Source organism: Abrus precatorius, unplaced genomic scaffold, assembly GCF_003935025.1.
Source record: "Abrus precatorius isolate BTA unplaced genomic scaffold, Abrus_2018 Scaffold153, whole genome shotgun sequence".
Taxonomy (NCBI): Eukaryota; Viridiplantae; Streptophyta; class Magnoliopsida; order Fabales; family Fabaceae; genus Abrus; species Abrus precatorius.
Window position 1 is genome coordinate 431,088 of NW_020874351.1, and position 18,657 is coordinate 449,744.

Sequence of the window (18,657 nt, forward strand, 5' to 3'; positions counted from 1 at the left end):
TTCGTGCAATCGTCGACACAATCAAATTATCAAAGTGTACACTTCTAGTGAAACAACAAAGTATTGTTGACCCCCAAAAAAAGTGATATGACCAGAGAGAAAAAGAAAGCGAAACACGAGCCAAGGTTTTAAAATACCTTTGTTCTAAGCTGTAACTGAATAGGAATAGGACATTGTCTCCTTCGTAAGTTTTGAAAACTAATTAATAATTTATCTCTGTTCTTAGAACAATGTATCTTCCATCAACCACCTTGGTTTGTTTAAGTCTCTTTCTCTCTGACATTTATATTTATATGGTTCAGTTAAGCATCAGCTATACTATTAAATTGAAATATAATGAATTAAGATCCATATCCACTTGCACTCATGGAGGTATTATGTCATGTGGGCGCATTGATATTTGTATACCCTTTATTATTGCTTGTTCTAGAGGAAACATCAATCATGTAACAACATCCATAAATTATTATACTTGAAATAAAATTAAGATTGATTAAAATGTGTTTTGCAATTCAGAGAATATATCGATTGTTGCAATCCCAAAAACAAGTTAGATTTGTCTTCAATAGAATTTAAGTCATAATGGAGCCGTTAGCAAGCATATATGCATATGTTTAAATAACCAGTATATATGACTTTAGGTGAAATCATATTTATTATGATTCTTCTCATTATATATAATTGGAACTGTAATCCATAATTGCACATATATATATAGTCCCCAATCGGACTCTATTATCGTAAAGTTTATAATATACGAGCTAATCACTAAAGATCCTTGGTTTCTTTGTTTGAAACCATTATTGGGATGTCAGTTTTAACTTTGAAGCTCGAACATGATATTTTGGTGATTAAGTTTCGAAACGAATACTTAGATATCTTCTTATATACTTTTCTGTCTACTTCTACTACTACATGGAATCACAAATCGAAAACAGCGTGCTCCCAAATGGTTGACAAATATATTACAAGCTACACGATTATTTGAATAGCATTAATTTAAAAATATAACGTATGGATTTTATTTTACCATGCATGATATTGAATTCATTGTTGAACTTAGAATATCAAGCAACATTCTCGAAAAAAGATGACCTACGCGTACGTACTGAGGCAAAAGTTAATCTATATGTGCCTGAAAAGAATATATAAGGCCTTTGTTTCATGAAATTTGTTTGATTTAGAAACATGCAAAAAAAGTTTTAAAAAGAAAAGAAAAGAAAAAGAAAAAGAAGGTGACGTTTCTTTTCACCAAACCCGCTAGCTGATTGAGATCAGAGCTTGGAAAATCTGCGCACGCATAAGTTTTTGTGTTGCATACCAACTTTCATTGCTAAGGCAAAACTTTCTATTGCTTTGGTCTTTAAGCGATACCTTATTGGTAATTTAAATAAAGGACATAAAAAGTTGATAATATGTTTATCTGATTATTTTTCTATATTTAAAATATAAAATGGTATTTCATGCATGTAAAATTGTATCTATTTATTTATTATTAATATAAAATAATGCCGATTTTTTAATTAACTCGGCACAAATTCATAAAAATATCTCGGTTATGAAAAATTCTTTAACTTACAAGAAATTCTTCAGCCTCTTAATTCAATTTATGCGATATGTTCCTCAAATGAGACTCATGAATACAACAACATCTGATTCTGTTAAAATTTTGCATGTTACTCAAACTAAGCCACTGTCTTTAATAGGAAATACCTATTGTCTACTGCCTAGTGATCATTTGTTTTTAGTTCAACCATGTTCGATAGGCGTCAAATTTTGTAGAGTAATAAGGGGAAAAAACTGATACACGAAAGTAGACAACTGTTATGTCATGACGACTTTATATATAAATTCAATATTCCCTTATTTAATTACACACTCAGAGACGAGAGAATCTTTAACATTAACCGCTATCTAGTATTCTAATTGCTGTCGTGCATGAAGCGGTAATTTCTGATATGTGAATTCTAACAAGTAACCTGGTTTTGCGCGTTTGTAACTTTCATGAGTCCCTAAGTGTTTCCTGGACCTAGGGATTGTCTAGTTTGACTGATATGATCGTTCACAGTCCACAGAAAATTGCCCCGGGACCTACCTTCTTGCCCATTTCAGTCCCTTGTTCCCTTTCAGCATCATCAACATGATGCTCACAAGTCACATGCATTGTGACATGGCACTGATCATACATGTATAACTATGTTCCGTAACAAAGATGACCGTATCAAATTTCATCTTTACTATTCACTGAAAATATCATGTTAATTATCATTTAGCTAGGATTGGTAATTCCTGCCGACAGAAGAAATAGCATTGATTTGGCTAACTTTTTAAGATTAAATTAATTTTCATTTTCATTTTACGTTGTTATTCTATTGGGTGTGTGAGAAAATACATGTACACGTGGGCGCAAAAATTATGTATTGTGTGTCTACAAAAGATATTCATTCTGTAAAAATTTAAAATAAGATAGATGTCATTAAAATTTTTAGGGAAATATGATTGACTATATATATATACTTACATAATCATGCACCTTAATTCTTCATGTAACCCTTCTAGTTTATTGCAAAGAGCCCCCTCAATCAAGCCAGTCACATGGCATGTTCCCAGTCATCTAATCAAACGGCCAAGATCAAATCTCAAAAGAACTCACGACGCAGCATCAATCGTTGGATGTGTCCCATATCCAACTTATGGTGCTGGCCTATGTTGGTGGTTTTGCGAGGGGACAAACTTGTCCCCACAATTGTTTCTCATGTGACCGACCAATTCGCCTTACTTGACCTGTCATTGCTCCCACTACGTCCTTCTTCATTCACTTTCTATATATATAACTCTATAACTAAGCTCTCTCTTCCATATTCAAAACCATTGATATATCCTTCACACCAAATATTCTGATCCAAAAGAGAAAACATTATTCCAGAACACAAAAGGTAGAGTGAGTTTGGTACCCCGAGAATATGGCCAAAGAAGGTCTTGGACTTGAAATCACTGAGCTAAGGTTGGGTCTGCCCGGTGGAGAACCTACAAGTGTGGTGAATAAGAATGAGAAGAAAAGGGTGTTCTCGGAGATTGAGGGTGTCGGCGATGAAAATAGCTGCTCCGGCGACCAGAAAATAGAGAAGAAGAATCAAGTGGTGGGGTGGCCTCCGGTGTGCTCTTACCGGAAGAAGAACAGCATGAACGAAGCTTCAAAAATGTACGTCAAAGTTAGCATGGATGGGGCTCCCTTCTTGCGTAAAGTTGATCTTGGTATGCATAAGGGATACTCGGAGTTAGCCTTGGCTTTGGAGAAACTCTTTGGTTGCTATGGAATGGGTGAGTTCCATTTTACTTTTCATTTTTCTTAATATTTGTGGTATGATCTTTACATGCTAGGGTAAAAATGTCAATAAATTATTTAGAGACATGCAAAATATATAATTACATGAACAAAACTAAAATATAATATTATAAGCATTTGTAATTCTATTTTTAAACATATTTCCTTATAATTTATAATAATAGCATATGATATATCTTGTAGGGAAGATGAATGAATGGGCGTGCATTTTGACCTGTTGTAATTACTATTAAAGAACAACACGTGATTGATATAGGGTTTAATTGGCGGCATAGGCTCTTCAAAAATTTAATTAAAACAACCTCAACTTAGATGATATTTATGTGAGTTAAGCGTTTTGACCGGCAGGAATATGTTGTACTAACATTAGGATTAAGAAGAATCTTTCATTTCAATAATTGTCCTGGAAAGAATGGGCACGAGTAAAATAATTCCAGAGAGAGAGAAAGAAGGACAAAGTGGGAGACCAAGTAGTATATATAATAATTAGACATTCTCCTTATTACGTGATGGCGTGCACTGGTGTATAGATAAAGTTGAACTGCTCTTTTCATGACAAAGAATTAAGAACAACAAATTTAAGCTATATATAAACTAATATCATAAGTACTCAATTAGAATAGGATGAAAGCGAACCAAACCCCACAAAACGCAAAAATTAATATTTGTTTGCGAAAATATGTTGGCAGTGGAGGCATTGAAGAATGCGGACAATTCTGAACACGTTCCCATTTATGAGGACAAAGATGGTGACTGGATGCTGGTTGGAGATGTCCCTTGGGAGTAAGTACTCTTGGCCCTTCCCTCCTATTTTGTTAGCTTTTATAAATTTTATATTTTACGCTGTGATTGAATTCATTGATTTTGATTGAAAATGATAGAATCATTTTCTTATAATTTTAAAATTGAATCTACTTAGTTACACTAAATACAATTCCATTAATCGATCAAACTTAGACTAATTAAGTTAAAATTATATAATAACTAACCAACTCATGTTTTAGAGCAACATAATTGGACTTATCTAAGGTGAGAAAGGCTCGTTATAGAAATATAAATAAAAAGTTATAACGTTTAATAAAAAAACAAAAAAAAAACTAAAATATTATAGCATTAATAGTTATTCCATGAGTTTTTATTAACAAATATTTTTATTTTTTATTATCACTTTAAAAGAATCAAAGAATCAGATCCAGTTAACAATCAATGTATATATATTATATTATAGTCTATGTGGACATGTGGTTAGAAAAAGTAATAGTTGTATTTTGCTTTAAAATTCGAGTATACCTCACCTAAAACATGATCACCAAATTATAATTAAGGCATACATACTATCCGTTTTGTTTATATACGTTTCAAATTTCATTTACTGATACAAATTTGTGTAACCCACATATTACATATATAAATAATAACTCCCACCCATAATATGCTGCTATTTTTTCTTTTCCCCTCCTTTTGGGTGGAAGCACATCTATTTGTGATTTCTTAGAAAAGTGGTAATCGTGTAAGATACGAGTTTATGTAAGCAAGAAATACTTTCAACTACTGTTATAGAGTCAGCTTCCAGTGTTGGCTTAGAGTGTACAGCCCCTACCCACTATGATTCCATGTTCGAAAACTATGTGCTACGGAAATTTCGTTTACTATCATTATCATTTATGTATGTATAAAGGTCTTACGTGCTAATTACTTAATTACCTAATCAATCTAAACAAGGCATGCTGTCCCACTGATTTAAATGACATATGAATTACTCCAAAAATTGAAATACGGACAAGTGTTTGCCAAAGGTGTTCTTAGAATTATTAAAATTTAAAACTTCAGAAGGCGCATTTATTCTTTTTCCTGTGAGACCGGAATTTTGTACAAGTTAATGCATGAAAGTGAAAATCGACATTTTTTTGTGATGCCGACAATATATGTTGGACCCCATATCGCCGACATGCGTGAATCCCTCGTTATAATGTTCAGCATCAAATTGGGAAGGGGGAAACGATCATCCATGGTGGCCTACACTGAAAAAGGCAAAGCCATTATTGTTATTGGATACATCAAAATAAAGGAGAAAAAAGTTTCTTAGTTGGCCACATTTCCGAGAATGATCGGATGTCCCATGAAATATATGAACTTCAAAGAAACAAATAAACATGTAAATAATTGTTACAATTTTAGATATATTTTTTATTTAAAGGTATAATAAATTAATTATTTTCTATTTTGTGATGTTAAACTTATATTCGGTTACTGGTAATAACTATGTTTAATCATGATTCTTGACAGAATGTTTATTGAGTCATGCAAGAGGCTGAGGATTATGAAGAGATCAGATGCGAAGGGCTTTGGTCTTCAACCAAAAGGATCTTTAAAGGGATTCATAGAAGGAGTGGCAAAATGAAAGATAGCATGTTAGGCTTCTAATTAATGTCGTGCACGTTTTGATGATCATCAATTAAATTTATGTTGTCGTTTTCTTATATTTGCGAAAGCATGTCTTTATAGTTTGATATATATATATGAATCAGATTTCTGTTTGTGTTCATTATTAATGAAGGACATATAGGACCCTATATAATTAATAGGGAAAACTCATCGTTTTAGATTAATGCTTTGCCATATTTGTTAATTTGCAGTTCGCTGCACTAAAACTTGTATAAGTATATTTTTTGTTTCTAATTCCAACTCTGTTAATTACTTCACCTAAACTTTTTTTTTCCTTTTAGTGTTTAAATATATAATTGGTACAGTAAACCACCCTATCAAGTTATTCACGTAAAAAGAAACAAAATTACGAAAGAGTAAATAATTATTATGAGAAAATAAGCTTTAAAAAAATATAAATACAAAAAGTGTTACACAGTGAAAGACGGATTAGGTTGGAAAAATGTACTGTTGTCCTCCTACCTCCTACTTGACTCCACCCTCCCTCACTCGAACGAAGCAATATATATATATATATAATTGTTATATATACTTTTTATTTTTTTTAACATCGTTCATTATATCTTTATTACCAACTCTTATATTTTCTTATTCGTTATTTTTTAGATTCGATCATCTGTATCTACTTCTTTCTTTCTTTTTATTATATCATTTACAAATATTTTTATTTCTCTTAAATATTATTCCTTAGAATACATTAATTGTCTTCTTCTTCCTTCGATGCTAAAAAAATGAATTTCAACCTAGTAATTGAGCACAAATGGTTGAGTAAGGAGCTTTTAAGGTTCTTGAACAACAACCATGGAGGTTGTTGGTGACTGATTAATGGTAGTTTGTGGAGGTGGATAATAATGAGACTAGCTATGTGAAAGACTTGGTATGTATGGAAGTTGGCGTGGCAGTGTTTGGATATATGGTATAAGGTAGAGAGGGTGGCAAGGCAAAAATTGTCTAATTTTGAAAATAAAGGGCTACGATTACTTTCATAAAATTTAAAAGACAGACAATTTAAATTAAAAAACCTAAACGTTAAAGAAGTCTTTTTTCCTTCCAACAATGTTAGTCACATCATTAAACATGGTCTACGCCAACATGAATAGTTAATAATTGGATGAAAAGTCAAGGATGAGACCATATTTTCAAAATTAAAAAATTATAGAAAGACTACAATCGAGTGAGAGAAAAAAAAAACACAGAAACATCAAAATCATGCTAGCACAAAATTAAGACTAAAAGTATAATTAAAAATAAAATTATCATTGTAAACATCGTAACGTAAACAGAGAGAGTAAAATAATATTTTTAGTTCATGAAGACATGAACTAACTTTATGTATATTTGTTTCTCACAACAAGTGCACATGATTGCCTCTTTTAGCCATTTCTAGGGCTGCACATGATAAGAGCGCAAAAGTCGAACTGTTACTTAACCCTAGGTGCAGAATCTTGTTTGTATTTCGAACAATCCCAAAATAGTAATAGTTTCTAAAACACACTAAGTAACCCACTATTTTTATAAACAATTTTAAACGCAATCAATGTAGTTGGACAGCATTATGTTTTGTTTTTTTGCAAGAGAAATATTTATAGATAGATTGGATTTTTCGTGTTAGTTTTAATTATATATGTTATGAGAAAGATTATAAAAATCTTATTATATGTAATCTTTTATTATTTTATTGTTGTGTTTTCTTTCTCATAATTAATCTTATGTTAATAAATAATAAGATTCAAATTTAAACTGACATTTTTTTTTACATAATTTTGAATATATTTATATTATTAGTTAAATTTTATATAAGTCTAATTAAATAACTTATTTGTTTAATGAAATTCATATGAGATTTATCTTATAAGAAAATGTGTTGCTAATCTTCTTTTAATTTAGGTTCAACATCAGCATTATAATCACTTAAATCGAAATTAATTTACTTGAAGAATGAATTCATCGCTTGTGTGAAACTAAGCACAAAATTTAACGTTTTCGACGTTACCCCATGAATTATATTCATTAAAAACATCATTTCATTAATTTTGTTCCAAATTAACCTACCTATAGACCAGAGCATGATCTCCATCTTCACCTTCTAGTTCTCTTCTAAACATTTTTTAAAAGTCATTTTCCATTTTAGGAAAAAAAATTATTTGTCTATGAGCACTATCGGAACATCTTAGGATAATTATAGTCAATTTCTATCAAACTCGTACATATATATCAAATTAGTCTTATTCTTGTTAAGTGATCAATTATTTACATCAACTATGTTTTCATCAGAATGCTGATAATCACATAATTGCTCATTTGTCTTGATGCATTCTTTTCATTTAAAGGTCTTACATAAAACCCCCACTAATTTACCTAGTTACACTAAATATTAAAGAGAGAAAGATCCATCTACATCTCTCAGGTGACAAGCCATTTTAATGACTTTATAGTAAGGAAAAAAAATAAAGATTCCGAATGGATGAACTAAGATATGCCCTTTCAAAAGAAGAAATGAAAAAACGAACAGAAAATACAAAACATGGTGTCATAGCAAGGCTTCAACACTATGAGTAATTGCCAGATGTCTTTTATAGATATTGGGTAAGACAAGTCAGCATTGATCTTTCTCTCACCATACCATGTCTATAGGAACTTGGACTAACCATAAAGCCTATCCAGCTAGCTGTTGTCGATCAAGGACACCCATGTGATGGATCTGGAAAGCCAATTTAAGCACAACTACTACTATAATATTTCTACTACATTACAATAAGAGGAAAAGGGTCCACCGTGCCATCAATTGTATTCCCTTTAGGGAAGAACAGGGAATGAGTCCTTGAGTTGTGCTTGTCCCAGAGAGAGTGTGATGGTGGACTACAAGTTTCATCTTTTCTTCCTTTGCTTTGAGCTTTTGTCAAGGATAAGAACCAAGACACTGATCCCTGCAAGTTGAAAGGAGTTCCATGACAATACAGTGTTTCCTTTGTCTTTGTATATTTTATGTTATCAATTGATTTATAAAAGTTAAAATGTAGTCGGTATCTTACTAATGGGAGTACAATGCTATTATTAACTTTAGATTTGATTAATATTAGTTTTTGGAACTAATTTTAAGATTTTAAAGGTGCAATTTATAAGATAAGATAAAATTAACATAAAAATCGGATAACAAATTAGATACATTATGTTTCTTTATTTTATTTATTTTTAATTTAACTCTTACAAAATAAAACTTAGAACGGAAGAAATGATAAGATTTAGGATAGAATTATTATATTTTATTCATCTAATGTCAAAAATTAAATAAGATAAAAAAAAATATATCAATATTTTTCTTATTATTTTTTCTTTTAAATGGACTCTTAAAGTAATAAAATTTTATTATAAAAAAGGATAATTTTTTGTGTTTTTGATATAATAAATAATTTTTTAAATAAAAAATAATATTTTAGATACTTAAAATTGATCGTTAATTAATATTTTTTTATTAATTTAAGGCTGAATTTACTTTTGCCTATTTCTGAACCTAATTTCAACTTCACCCGTTTCTTAACTCACAATCATTAATAAACCAATTAAATGTTAATTCCGTACTATCATTTAGGTACAGGGTTAAGTATTGGTTATTTTGAAGGGTGACCTTGACTTCTATGGTTCTGTCCAGACATTCAAACCCATGATGATTGCTTTAACACAAAATCCAAACACGATGATCATTAATCATAGAAAATTTTATTTAAAATATGAATAGTTCCGTCCGAATAAATGATTCTTTAGGCCTAATTATGTATTCACTATACACTTCCTCTGAATATGATTAATTTCTAGATTTCTTTTTCTTTTGCTGATATTTTTGTATGCAAAAAGTGTGGGATACAGAATCTTGTTAATATTTTGAGGGGAAAGTCCCGCTTCTATGAATTCTTCTTATGTTTAACGAGCATATTCGTAAGTGATAAGTACTTGCAAGAGCTAATAACGTTTTGCTTTCTTCTTTATATTAATCAAGAATAAACAATTTAATCAGTTTTTAGTTACAATGCTTTTGTTGAATGCGAATTTAAAATTCCCTTTTCTCAAAATTTCTCCAACCAGTCTTTTATGTAAGCTGTAAATTAGCAGCAGATTTTATATAATGAGTTTGCTAATAAATCATGACTATGAAATCACATTGTCATTGAGAATTGAACATGCAATTGTATGAATAGGAGCATAAATTTGGTCAACCAGAAAACGTTCATATCATTTGGCATAGTTCCCTTCTCAGCAGTACTCTAAACTACTGTTGTAAAAGTGACATTAATAACATACAAAAGTGCTGATTGCTAGCTGTGCTGACCCCTTCAACCTTCCCCTTATGATGCGATATTGTAGGCACCCTTGCCAGTTATAACAACGTGTGTGACCATCGTTTATATGTAGTTATATACTATATAAGGTAATGAATCTTCTCATCAACATGACTGATTATGTTCAAATCTTGTAACTCTGTTCTAAGCGAGACAAACACAATATGTTTGGTGTGTGACCATGGTTTAGGTACCCATGTCAAATAAAAAGACAAAATTTAGACATAATTCTTTAAGTGCATTTAGTATATAAAAATTTTGTTATATAACTCGTGACAATTTTTAATATTATCTTTTTTATCCGTTAAATGTTTATTTTTATTGTGTAGCAAAATAAAATTCAAATTTTAATGAAAATTAATACTAAAACACATGAAGGCTTGACTAAAGAATAGTATATAGAAAGTTTTGCTTCTTGATTATTCTTCTAATTTTAGCATGAGTCAAATTCAACGGTGAAAAAGAAATTTTAAATTATAAATTTAAAAGATTTCTTTATCTAATATGTCTTAAACTGTTTTAGAATAAGACTATCTAACTTGTATATCATTTGATGTTGCTAATTCGTAAGGTATAATATTTAATATTTTCTCTTAAGTCCAATTAGCTTTAGACTAATTGAGTATTTATTTTATTTTTTGTTAATATGGACTTATAAAAAAAACTTTAATGTCACAAGTCTATCTTTTTTTCTTGACTTTTTTTATTTATGCTTTTCATATTTTGTTTTTATATGTATTCTTATACCATATCAGGATTTTCATATGGACCCATTCAATAGTGAGAGGAAATATTTGGATTACAAGTTTAAAAAATTGTCTATCTAAAATGCCTTAAGCTATTTTAGAATAAAACTCTTACTTTATATCAAAACAATAATTTATATATGATTAAAGATCTATTTAAAAAACTTTATAAATAATTTATGAAAAACAGGTTATAATTTTCATAAATTATTTTCAGCTTATCTCAGTAAAATTTATAGTATAATTTATTAAAATAAAATATTTTTAACTCATTCCAATAATTTAAAAAAATATTGAATAAACAATTATCTAAGCACTTAATTTGGCTGACTGTGAGTAGTGAAGACAACCATAGCCTTTCTACTAACCACCAGAATAAATGTGACCCATGAGAAAAGGGAAAGTGATGGCTTTAACATGACAAGGTCCAGGTAACACCTGTCACTCCTGCTCCTAAGTATATGGAAAACACTCTTCCATGTGCATGTTGTCTGCACAAATTATTGCCAAGACTTTGTCTAAACTCAATTAATTAACAATTAATAGTATAAAATGTTATGCCACACTTATTTTATACTAAAAGTAAATGAATTGATTTATTTTACATGACTTTTGTAAACAAGAATTAGGCAATAATGGCGCACCAGCACGTTAGATGTCATGCTGTTTCACAAGTTAATTGCTCAACCCTTATTAATTATGACCCAAATGGGGTTTAATTTATCCCATTAAGCTTTTTTTAGATGCACTAAAGATATTCCTTAACCAACAAACAAAATATTTTCTTGATGCATAAATACAGCACAAGTAGATTTTGTTTCTTTCAGTATCGAACTTTAATCAATATGCTTAAGAGAACTCTCAAAGTGAGAGATCAAAGCCTTTTACTTCGTTTTCATTAAAAGGCTATTTTTACTCGATTTATTTTATTAATGTATTCATGATAAATTAAGAACCCTGCTTGGTTTGTAAAAATATTTATTTTTATAAATAATTACAAAAAATGTAAAACCATAGAAATATTTTTAAAAAGTAAGATGTTATTTATTTATTTAAACAAAAAGAATAGAGATACAAAATATTTTCTTAAATTAAATAGACCCTTATATTTTTTCATGTTAATTAATCATTAACATATTATAAAATATTGTTTATATGATTCTTATAGTAAGATAAAGACAAGGAATACGAAGTTAACTAGCAAAGAAACAAAAGAAAACAGGACTAAAAGAATCTGATTATTGCAAACTGGGAACTGTCATCCCTAGTCTCCTCCCTTGAACTCAAAATCAAAGTCTCTTTGGACCAAAAAACAGCACACATCATATTCATAAAGAGTATATATATATATATATATTAACATTTGAAAGTGACTTATGATTTTTTTATAGGTTATTTTTAATTTATCAATAAATTTTATAGTCAAACCTGTTCATTTCTCATAAAACGAGATCTATTTACCTGAATGCTTAATTACATTAGTTAATTAAACACATCTTAATAATAATAATTGAGTGAACATGTGTTTACCAAGGTTAACTAAAACTTAAATAATATTAAAATAATTTCAATAAAAAAATTATTTATTTATTTATTTATTTATTATTATTATTATTATATATCTTACTTTTTTTAATTATTTATTTTCACAAACAAAGATGTCCATTTATTCTTGGATCATGACTGCTCTTTTTCTGGGTCAAAGCTACAATTAATAAAAAGAGATCCAACGGTCTAAAGCCCAAGATTACTTGAAACGATCCAATTGTGTAATAGAAAACCTTTCTTTGGCAATGATGGTGTTAGCGCAATTTTTTCTCGGTTCAAATATCTTGCGCTCCTTATTTTCAGATTCCAGTGCCTATTCCTATTTCATAATCAGATTTACTATTCACAAAAAGAATGAGACAACCCTACATTAAAAGATTCCATTTTTCGATCCGTGATTACTAAATTGAGCTAACACAATAGTAAATCAACATCATATGAAATCGATGTCAATCTAGGTTGACTTGACACGATCTGGGTTAGCAAAGTCCTCCAGAAAACTATTGTTAATTACAGAAAATTTTAAAATGACTTTTCATTAGGCGTTGACCACACCCACATGCACCCCTTTTAGGTTTATAGTGAAATAAAATAGTAAAGCCAAACCACAAACAAAAAGAAAACTTACTATGAGACGAATGGGTTCCTATTTCTATTTTTTAACCGTTACAAAATCAATTATTGTATTTTTTTTAATAAAGAAATATGTTTCAATGAAAATTTATTATTAAGATCAATTTTGATACAACAGTATATTCTATCACAGTTCTACTTAATTTTAACATAAACTTGGATCATAAATAAGTCCAAGGTATCAGATGTTATTTTGTTACACCCAACAATGGCCATTACTACATGCGAGTTCAAATATCCAAGTAATTATGCCTCGTATTGGGGTTCTAGTTCTATCTCAGACAGCTTACCATGTAATGTACATACAGAAGATATTAAAAGAATGGACAGGCACAAAACGAATGGAAGTTGAAGACAGGATTAGATTAGACACGATTTCTTTGTTGTGTACATATCAGTTAGGAGTCCCTTGCATCATTGGCTTGTCAATCATCTTTATCTTCAGAACAAAGTTTCATTCAGTTTTGGTGAAGACAAAGCCGCTACACATTTAAACTGTTAAAAAGAGAATTCCATAATAAACATCATGCAAGTTGATAGTAAATGTCTACTAGTAGTTCAAGTTCAAAAATATTTATATAAAGACAACTTGGATGCAGTATTGTAGATACTGATAGTACTGTTCTCTAATCAGTGTTAGAATTTCACATCAGTAATATGCATAATAAAAGTATGCCTTGAAGGTTAGTACATCAACATTAAAGGTCCATACATATTACCGATATAAAAAACTCCTATGCTGATTGGAGAACAGCACCAACAATACCAATAGTAGTGCACCTAAGTTTTGTCCTTTATATAAATGTAATGAAAGAGGGTTTGATATCCATACCTTGTCTTGTCTGTACTTTGTGTGAATCGCAGTTAGAGGGCAGCCATTGGTATTGAGCTGTAGGTCTTGTAATGCAAGAACTGTGGCTTTCAACTCTGATGCTTTGTAACAAGCATAGTATTGAAGAGTTGGATTCTGCAATAACAAAGAGTGTCATGTTTCCTTTACATAACTCTAAGCGTGTTTGGTTAAACGTTTCCATGACTTGAACATGCGTACTCAATACAATTTAGAGCTGCCTCTGGATCCTAAACGCACGTTCATATCATACAAAACACTGAAACAAACATGCCTTAAATGTAAGGAAAATATGAGTGAGGCACTAACCCATGGGTGGTTTGACTGATCTAGCGTCCACCTGGCAAGAAATACAGCTGATGCAGCAATGATAGAGGGAAGGAAATTCAAGAAACCATAGTCCATCAGTGTTAGTTCAGCCAGGTAATTCGCCAGGTACTCCAATTCAAGGTTAGGGTCCTGCATATTTTTCAGCAGGTTAGTGATTAGTAAACTCAACCAAACAATTTGCCATGTTTTAGACCAAACAGCATTGCCCCAAGATCAATGTTTTCACCTTGTATGAAGCTTGTGCTGCTCGAAGGAACCTCCTAAGAACCAAGAAGGTAAAAGGATATTGCATTAAAGATCTCTCAATGAAGAGTTGAAATTTTCTTATCATGTTTCTTTTGTGTGGATATATTAATGATTTAATGATAAAAGTGTCAACAAGAACCTGAGGAAAGTTTTTGTAGTGGGAGCAAACAGTTGATATTCAGATGACTTTAACACTCGACTCTCCATTTTTAGTACCTGACAGCCACAAGTTATTAATCAGTTGCAATTTGCAAAGAGTCCAAAATTTATGTTCTTAATCTTGTAAAACACTATTATTAAACTTTTGCATAGTGACTAGGACAGCATAAAAAATCCGTAGTTTTAAAAGTGAATTTGAAAAGCCAGGGAATAAGATATTAGAGCTTGAGAATCTTTGTTGTTGTCGGCGAGTGTAACAGTAGTTTTCAATTTTATTTGATAAAACTTCAATTAGTTTTAAGTTTCAATATGTAAAACTATAAATTCCTCATTATTGGCATAAACCATTTATTATTGAATAAGCATGACATACCTCCACTTTCGTGTATGTATTGTCTGTGATGAAGCAGAAATCGTCAATACGTGGGGCATTAATTTCTTCATATTTCCTTCAATTATAAAGCAAAAGACAAAATAAAAATTTCAAAATGCATCAGAATCAGCACAATTTCCCATCTTTTGCATTCCATGCTTCACACCCTAATCCAAATTATCAAGGTCCCAGAGATATCCTCTTTTTTGATTGACCATTCATTAACATAGAAGCAAGGATACAACACATTGTATTCTCATAAAGAAGCATCAATGTAATATGGACCACACAACAATGTCAACGCAACTAAAAAATTTCAGTTTTAATATTATGATATCATGAAGGTAATTACATATGTGCTGTGGAAAATATGACTGAGATGGTTCGTAGTCAATTTCATTGAATTTAAAAACTTACGAGGCAATAAGCATGCAGGTGATGCCAAGTAGCTGAAGCCTTTGTCTTTCAATGTAATTTTTGGAGAGAAACCAATCTATGAGATATACAGTGAGGTAAAGAGTGTCTGAAACCAATTTGTATTCCTCAGAAACCTGAAAAAGTAATTAAGAATGCAATTTAGTTTCTGAAAAACAAAAAACGAAAAAGTTTCCCCGTGTTTCTTTTTCTCATAAATATTAAAGCTACCTCAACTCACATATTATTGTCAACCACCATAACAGCACTTAATATTATAGCTTTGGGATTAGCTAAATTATATTGTTCCTTGATGGGAACTATTTTAAAGCCTCTATGTTAAAGCCTACTCATAAGCGATGATAGTTTTATCTACATTATTATCATCTCTGAACACTCAATTTCTCGCGTCTAAACACTTTGAATTATATTAGGTGAATTATAAGCAAACCTCTACAAGCCAATCAACCAGTATTCCACGCATGCTATGAGTGATATCTCGCTGCACCATTTCCATAAAGTTAGGACGTGGCCTTTTTGCGAGCTGAAATATAAAATATTAGACAAACAAGGTAAGACTTGAAACAAAATCTAAAAGAAAGGTTATGGTAATTCTGCATTCCATTTTATAGGGCTGTGAAAAATCTGGAATCCCAATATCCCACAATGTTTCAATCCAATATAGTATGTAGGCTATAGCATGCAGATCACAAGGTTTTAACAATCTTTTGTTTATTCAGATCAAGGTTTCTTAGCTCCCAACATCACAATGCAGCATTTTATCACTTGGGATAAGATTTGGTTGTTGTAGTTGTTATTCAGTAATAACCATTATTAATTGAGATAATGACAAACAAAAGCTCTTAAAATCTAAAAAGGTCTTGATACTGAAGGTATAACTGGAAATTAAAAGGAAACATCAAGGTGAAATTTTTTCTTAGCTTTGTAACCTTAAATATTTCCATATCCTAAGGTCCTAATCATGAAGTTCAATGAAAGCAATCGAGAAAACATTTATATGTTCAAAAAAATTTTATATTGGTGAATATTTGTGTCTATCAGCACACCATTAAGGGAATGAGTGGATACACAGAGATCATAATATTAAAGGGAATTTTCTTTCCCTTTTCTCTGCTGTTAGGGATGAGGAAAGAAGTCGACTATTAAATCCTAAACATGAAAAGGCAGGCAGAAAAAGTATGAGTATATTTTCTTGCTTCCAAAGCTAGCAAAGTTGATATAGACAATAAGGCTTTATTAACCAATCGTAATAAGCATGGTATTTGCAGCACAAACCTCAGCAACACGCATGTTCTCATAGATATCAGCAGCATAGAGGCTGCACAACTGAGGATCTTCAAGATCATCATCTATATTAGTAATGTCTGGATCCTTCGTTGCACTCAAAACTGCTGAAAGGTTATCTTTCTTGGCTGCAACAATGTGGGTATGCTTGTCAGTACTGATCAATATACAGCTGAGAAAAAAGATGAAAAACACATCAACTCAGAAATAATTTCTTTTGTTAAGGACTTGAACAAATTCAGTAACCCAGTGAAAAGCAATATATTAAATACATAATGACAAATTACGGTCATTTTAGTAGGCTTCCAAGCAACAATTGGTTATAATTGTAAGAAGGAAACCGAAGATCTTCAAATTTCTCTATACCAGGGTGTTGGATTGTTTCAAATGTACAGGTTAATTGTTGTGGCAGCAATTTTCAGTATTATCAGAACGTATGATATGTGAAGGAGTATATTACAAAAGATAAAAAGGTTAAATTTTTTTTCAGATCAGGTTTATTACCCAACTAATTGTCTCATTTTTGTTAATCAAGAAAATATTAGTTTGGTCAACTAACATTATTGTCTCCCAACAGACATGGGCAAAGTTTGGATGAACTTCTAGGGTAGTTCTTACAAGAAAAAAAAATAGTATAAAAAAATGAATAAAACTTCTCTTATAAGTTAAAAATAACTTATTTCCTCAAATTTTATAGAAGTTAAATAAGAGAGGTTCTCAAAAAATAGAAAAGTATAAATTATTTCTAACTTATAAGAAAATTTTTATTCATTTTATATACTAACTTTTTTTCTTTAAATTGAGCTATAATGTTTTGCTTGAACTCCACCATAAATCCATGATAGTATAGAATGCACCCCAACAATCTAGATATTTTATTACAACAATCTCAGACTTCAGAAGGTCACTTCCCTTTGAACTACATATACCAACTGATTTAAGTTCAGCAGAAGAATTAATAATTCTTCAAGAAACTACAGTAAAAACAAACAATATGTATTATTACGCGAAATTAGAGTATGTAAGTAATGGTAGACAGCAAAACCTTTCTTCTGAGAGATAAAAGGATGAGCAGATATTCCAGACGTCTGACTTTCGGGCAGTCTTAAATCCTTGCTACATTCACTAGTACTCAGCCATTGATGTTCATTGTTTTCCAAATTAATTGAGCACATAGCATCTTCTGATTCCTGTATACTCTTTCCTTTGGAGTCAACTTGAATTTTTGGTGGCTTACTTTTCTTAGCCTACCAGTCACAAAAATTCACTGTTAGGTAAGGACGATGAGAGCAACTTTCCATGAATGTTACATCAATCCAGCAACAAATTTCAACATGACAGGAGACAGTTAACCATGAGGGATAGTTTTAAATAAATCATGTTCTTGCTCTAAACAATTGGGGCTTAAGACATGGATAAAACCTGAATTTTAGTTGAGTTGAAACAGCCCTTGTATGCATTTTCACAGCAAACATTAGTAACATCCTGAAGAACAGCCCTCTTCTTACGTTGAAGACATATATTATCAGAAATTGCTCTTTTTGAGTTGGCTCTGGGTAACTGATTCTGATTTTGCTGTGCTGACTTCTTCACAGGGGGTAGCTGTCCAGATGCACGAAATGCAGCAGCTCGAGCACGGGTCAATCGACCGGGGGGCTCCCTAGTTTTCAATGTGACACTGATTTCTTTCTTCATCTCTCCAAAGACTCTGAATAACAGAAAGCAGTACAATGTTGGTGTGCGAATCCTGCAATAAAAAGACTGAATCATGAGAAAGCAAAGCATCTGGAATCCATGAGACTAGTTTCGTTGTTTCTCATCAGAGGCAACATTTTTTAAACGGATCAGCAATTTGACATCAAAGAAACAAACTTCACTCGAATTTGTTGTTCAAATGCAGAAAGAGAGTGAGTAAATTTGTTGTTTCT

General features: G+C 31.0%; 2 protein-coding genes across 2 annotated transcripts; one reads left to right on the plus strand and one right to left on the minus strand.

Annotated features, from left to right (window-relative positions):
* Positions 1–2,963: 2,963 nt before the first annotated feature.
* Positions 2,964–5,747, plus strand: LOC113857188 (auxin-induced protein 22A-like). The gene is made up of 3 exons (XM_027488974.1): positions 2,964–3,321; positions 4,036–4,129; positions 5,633–5,747. The coding sequence occupies exons 1-3, from the start codon at positions 2,964–2,966 to the stop codon at positions 5,745–5,747; spliced, it is 567 nt and encodes a 188-aa protein (XP_027344775.1).
* Positions 5,748–13,493: 7,746 nt separating this feature from the next.
* On the minus strand, positions 13,494–18,424 carry LOC113857246 (cyclin-A2-4). Its single transcript, XM_027489044.1, has 11 exons — positions 18,152–18,424; positions 17,767–17,976; positions 16,721–16,876; positions 15,876–15,968; positions 15,428–15,561; positions 15,011–15,086; positions 14,618–14,694; positions 14,459–14,492; positions 14,212–14,361; positions 13,885–14,019; positions 13,494–13,547 (listed from the first exon to the last, which is right to left on the minus strand). The coding sequence occupies exons 1-11, from the start codon at positions 18,422–18,424 to the stop codon at positions 13,494–13,496; spliced, it is 1,392 nt and encodes a 463-aa protein (XP_027344845.1).
* Between the last annotated feature and the right edge of the window lie 233 nt (positions 18,425–18,657).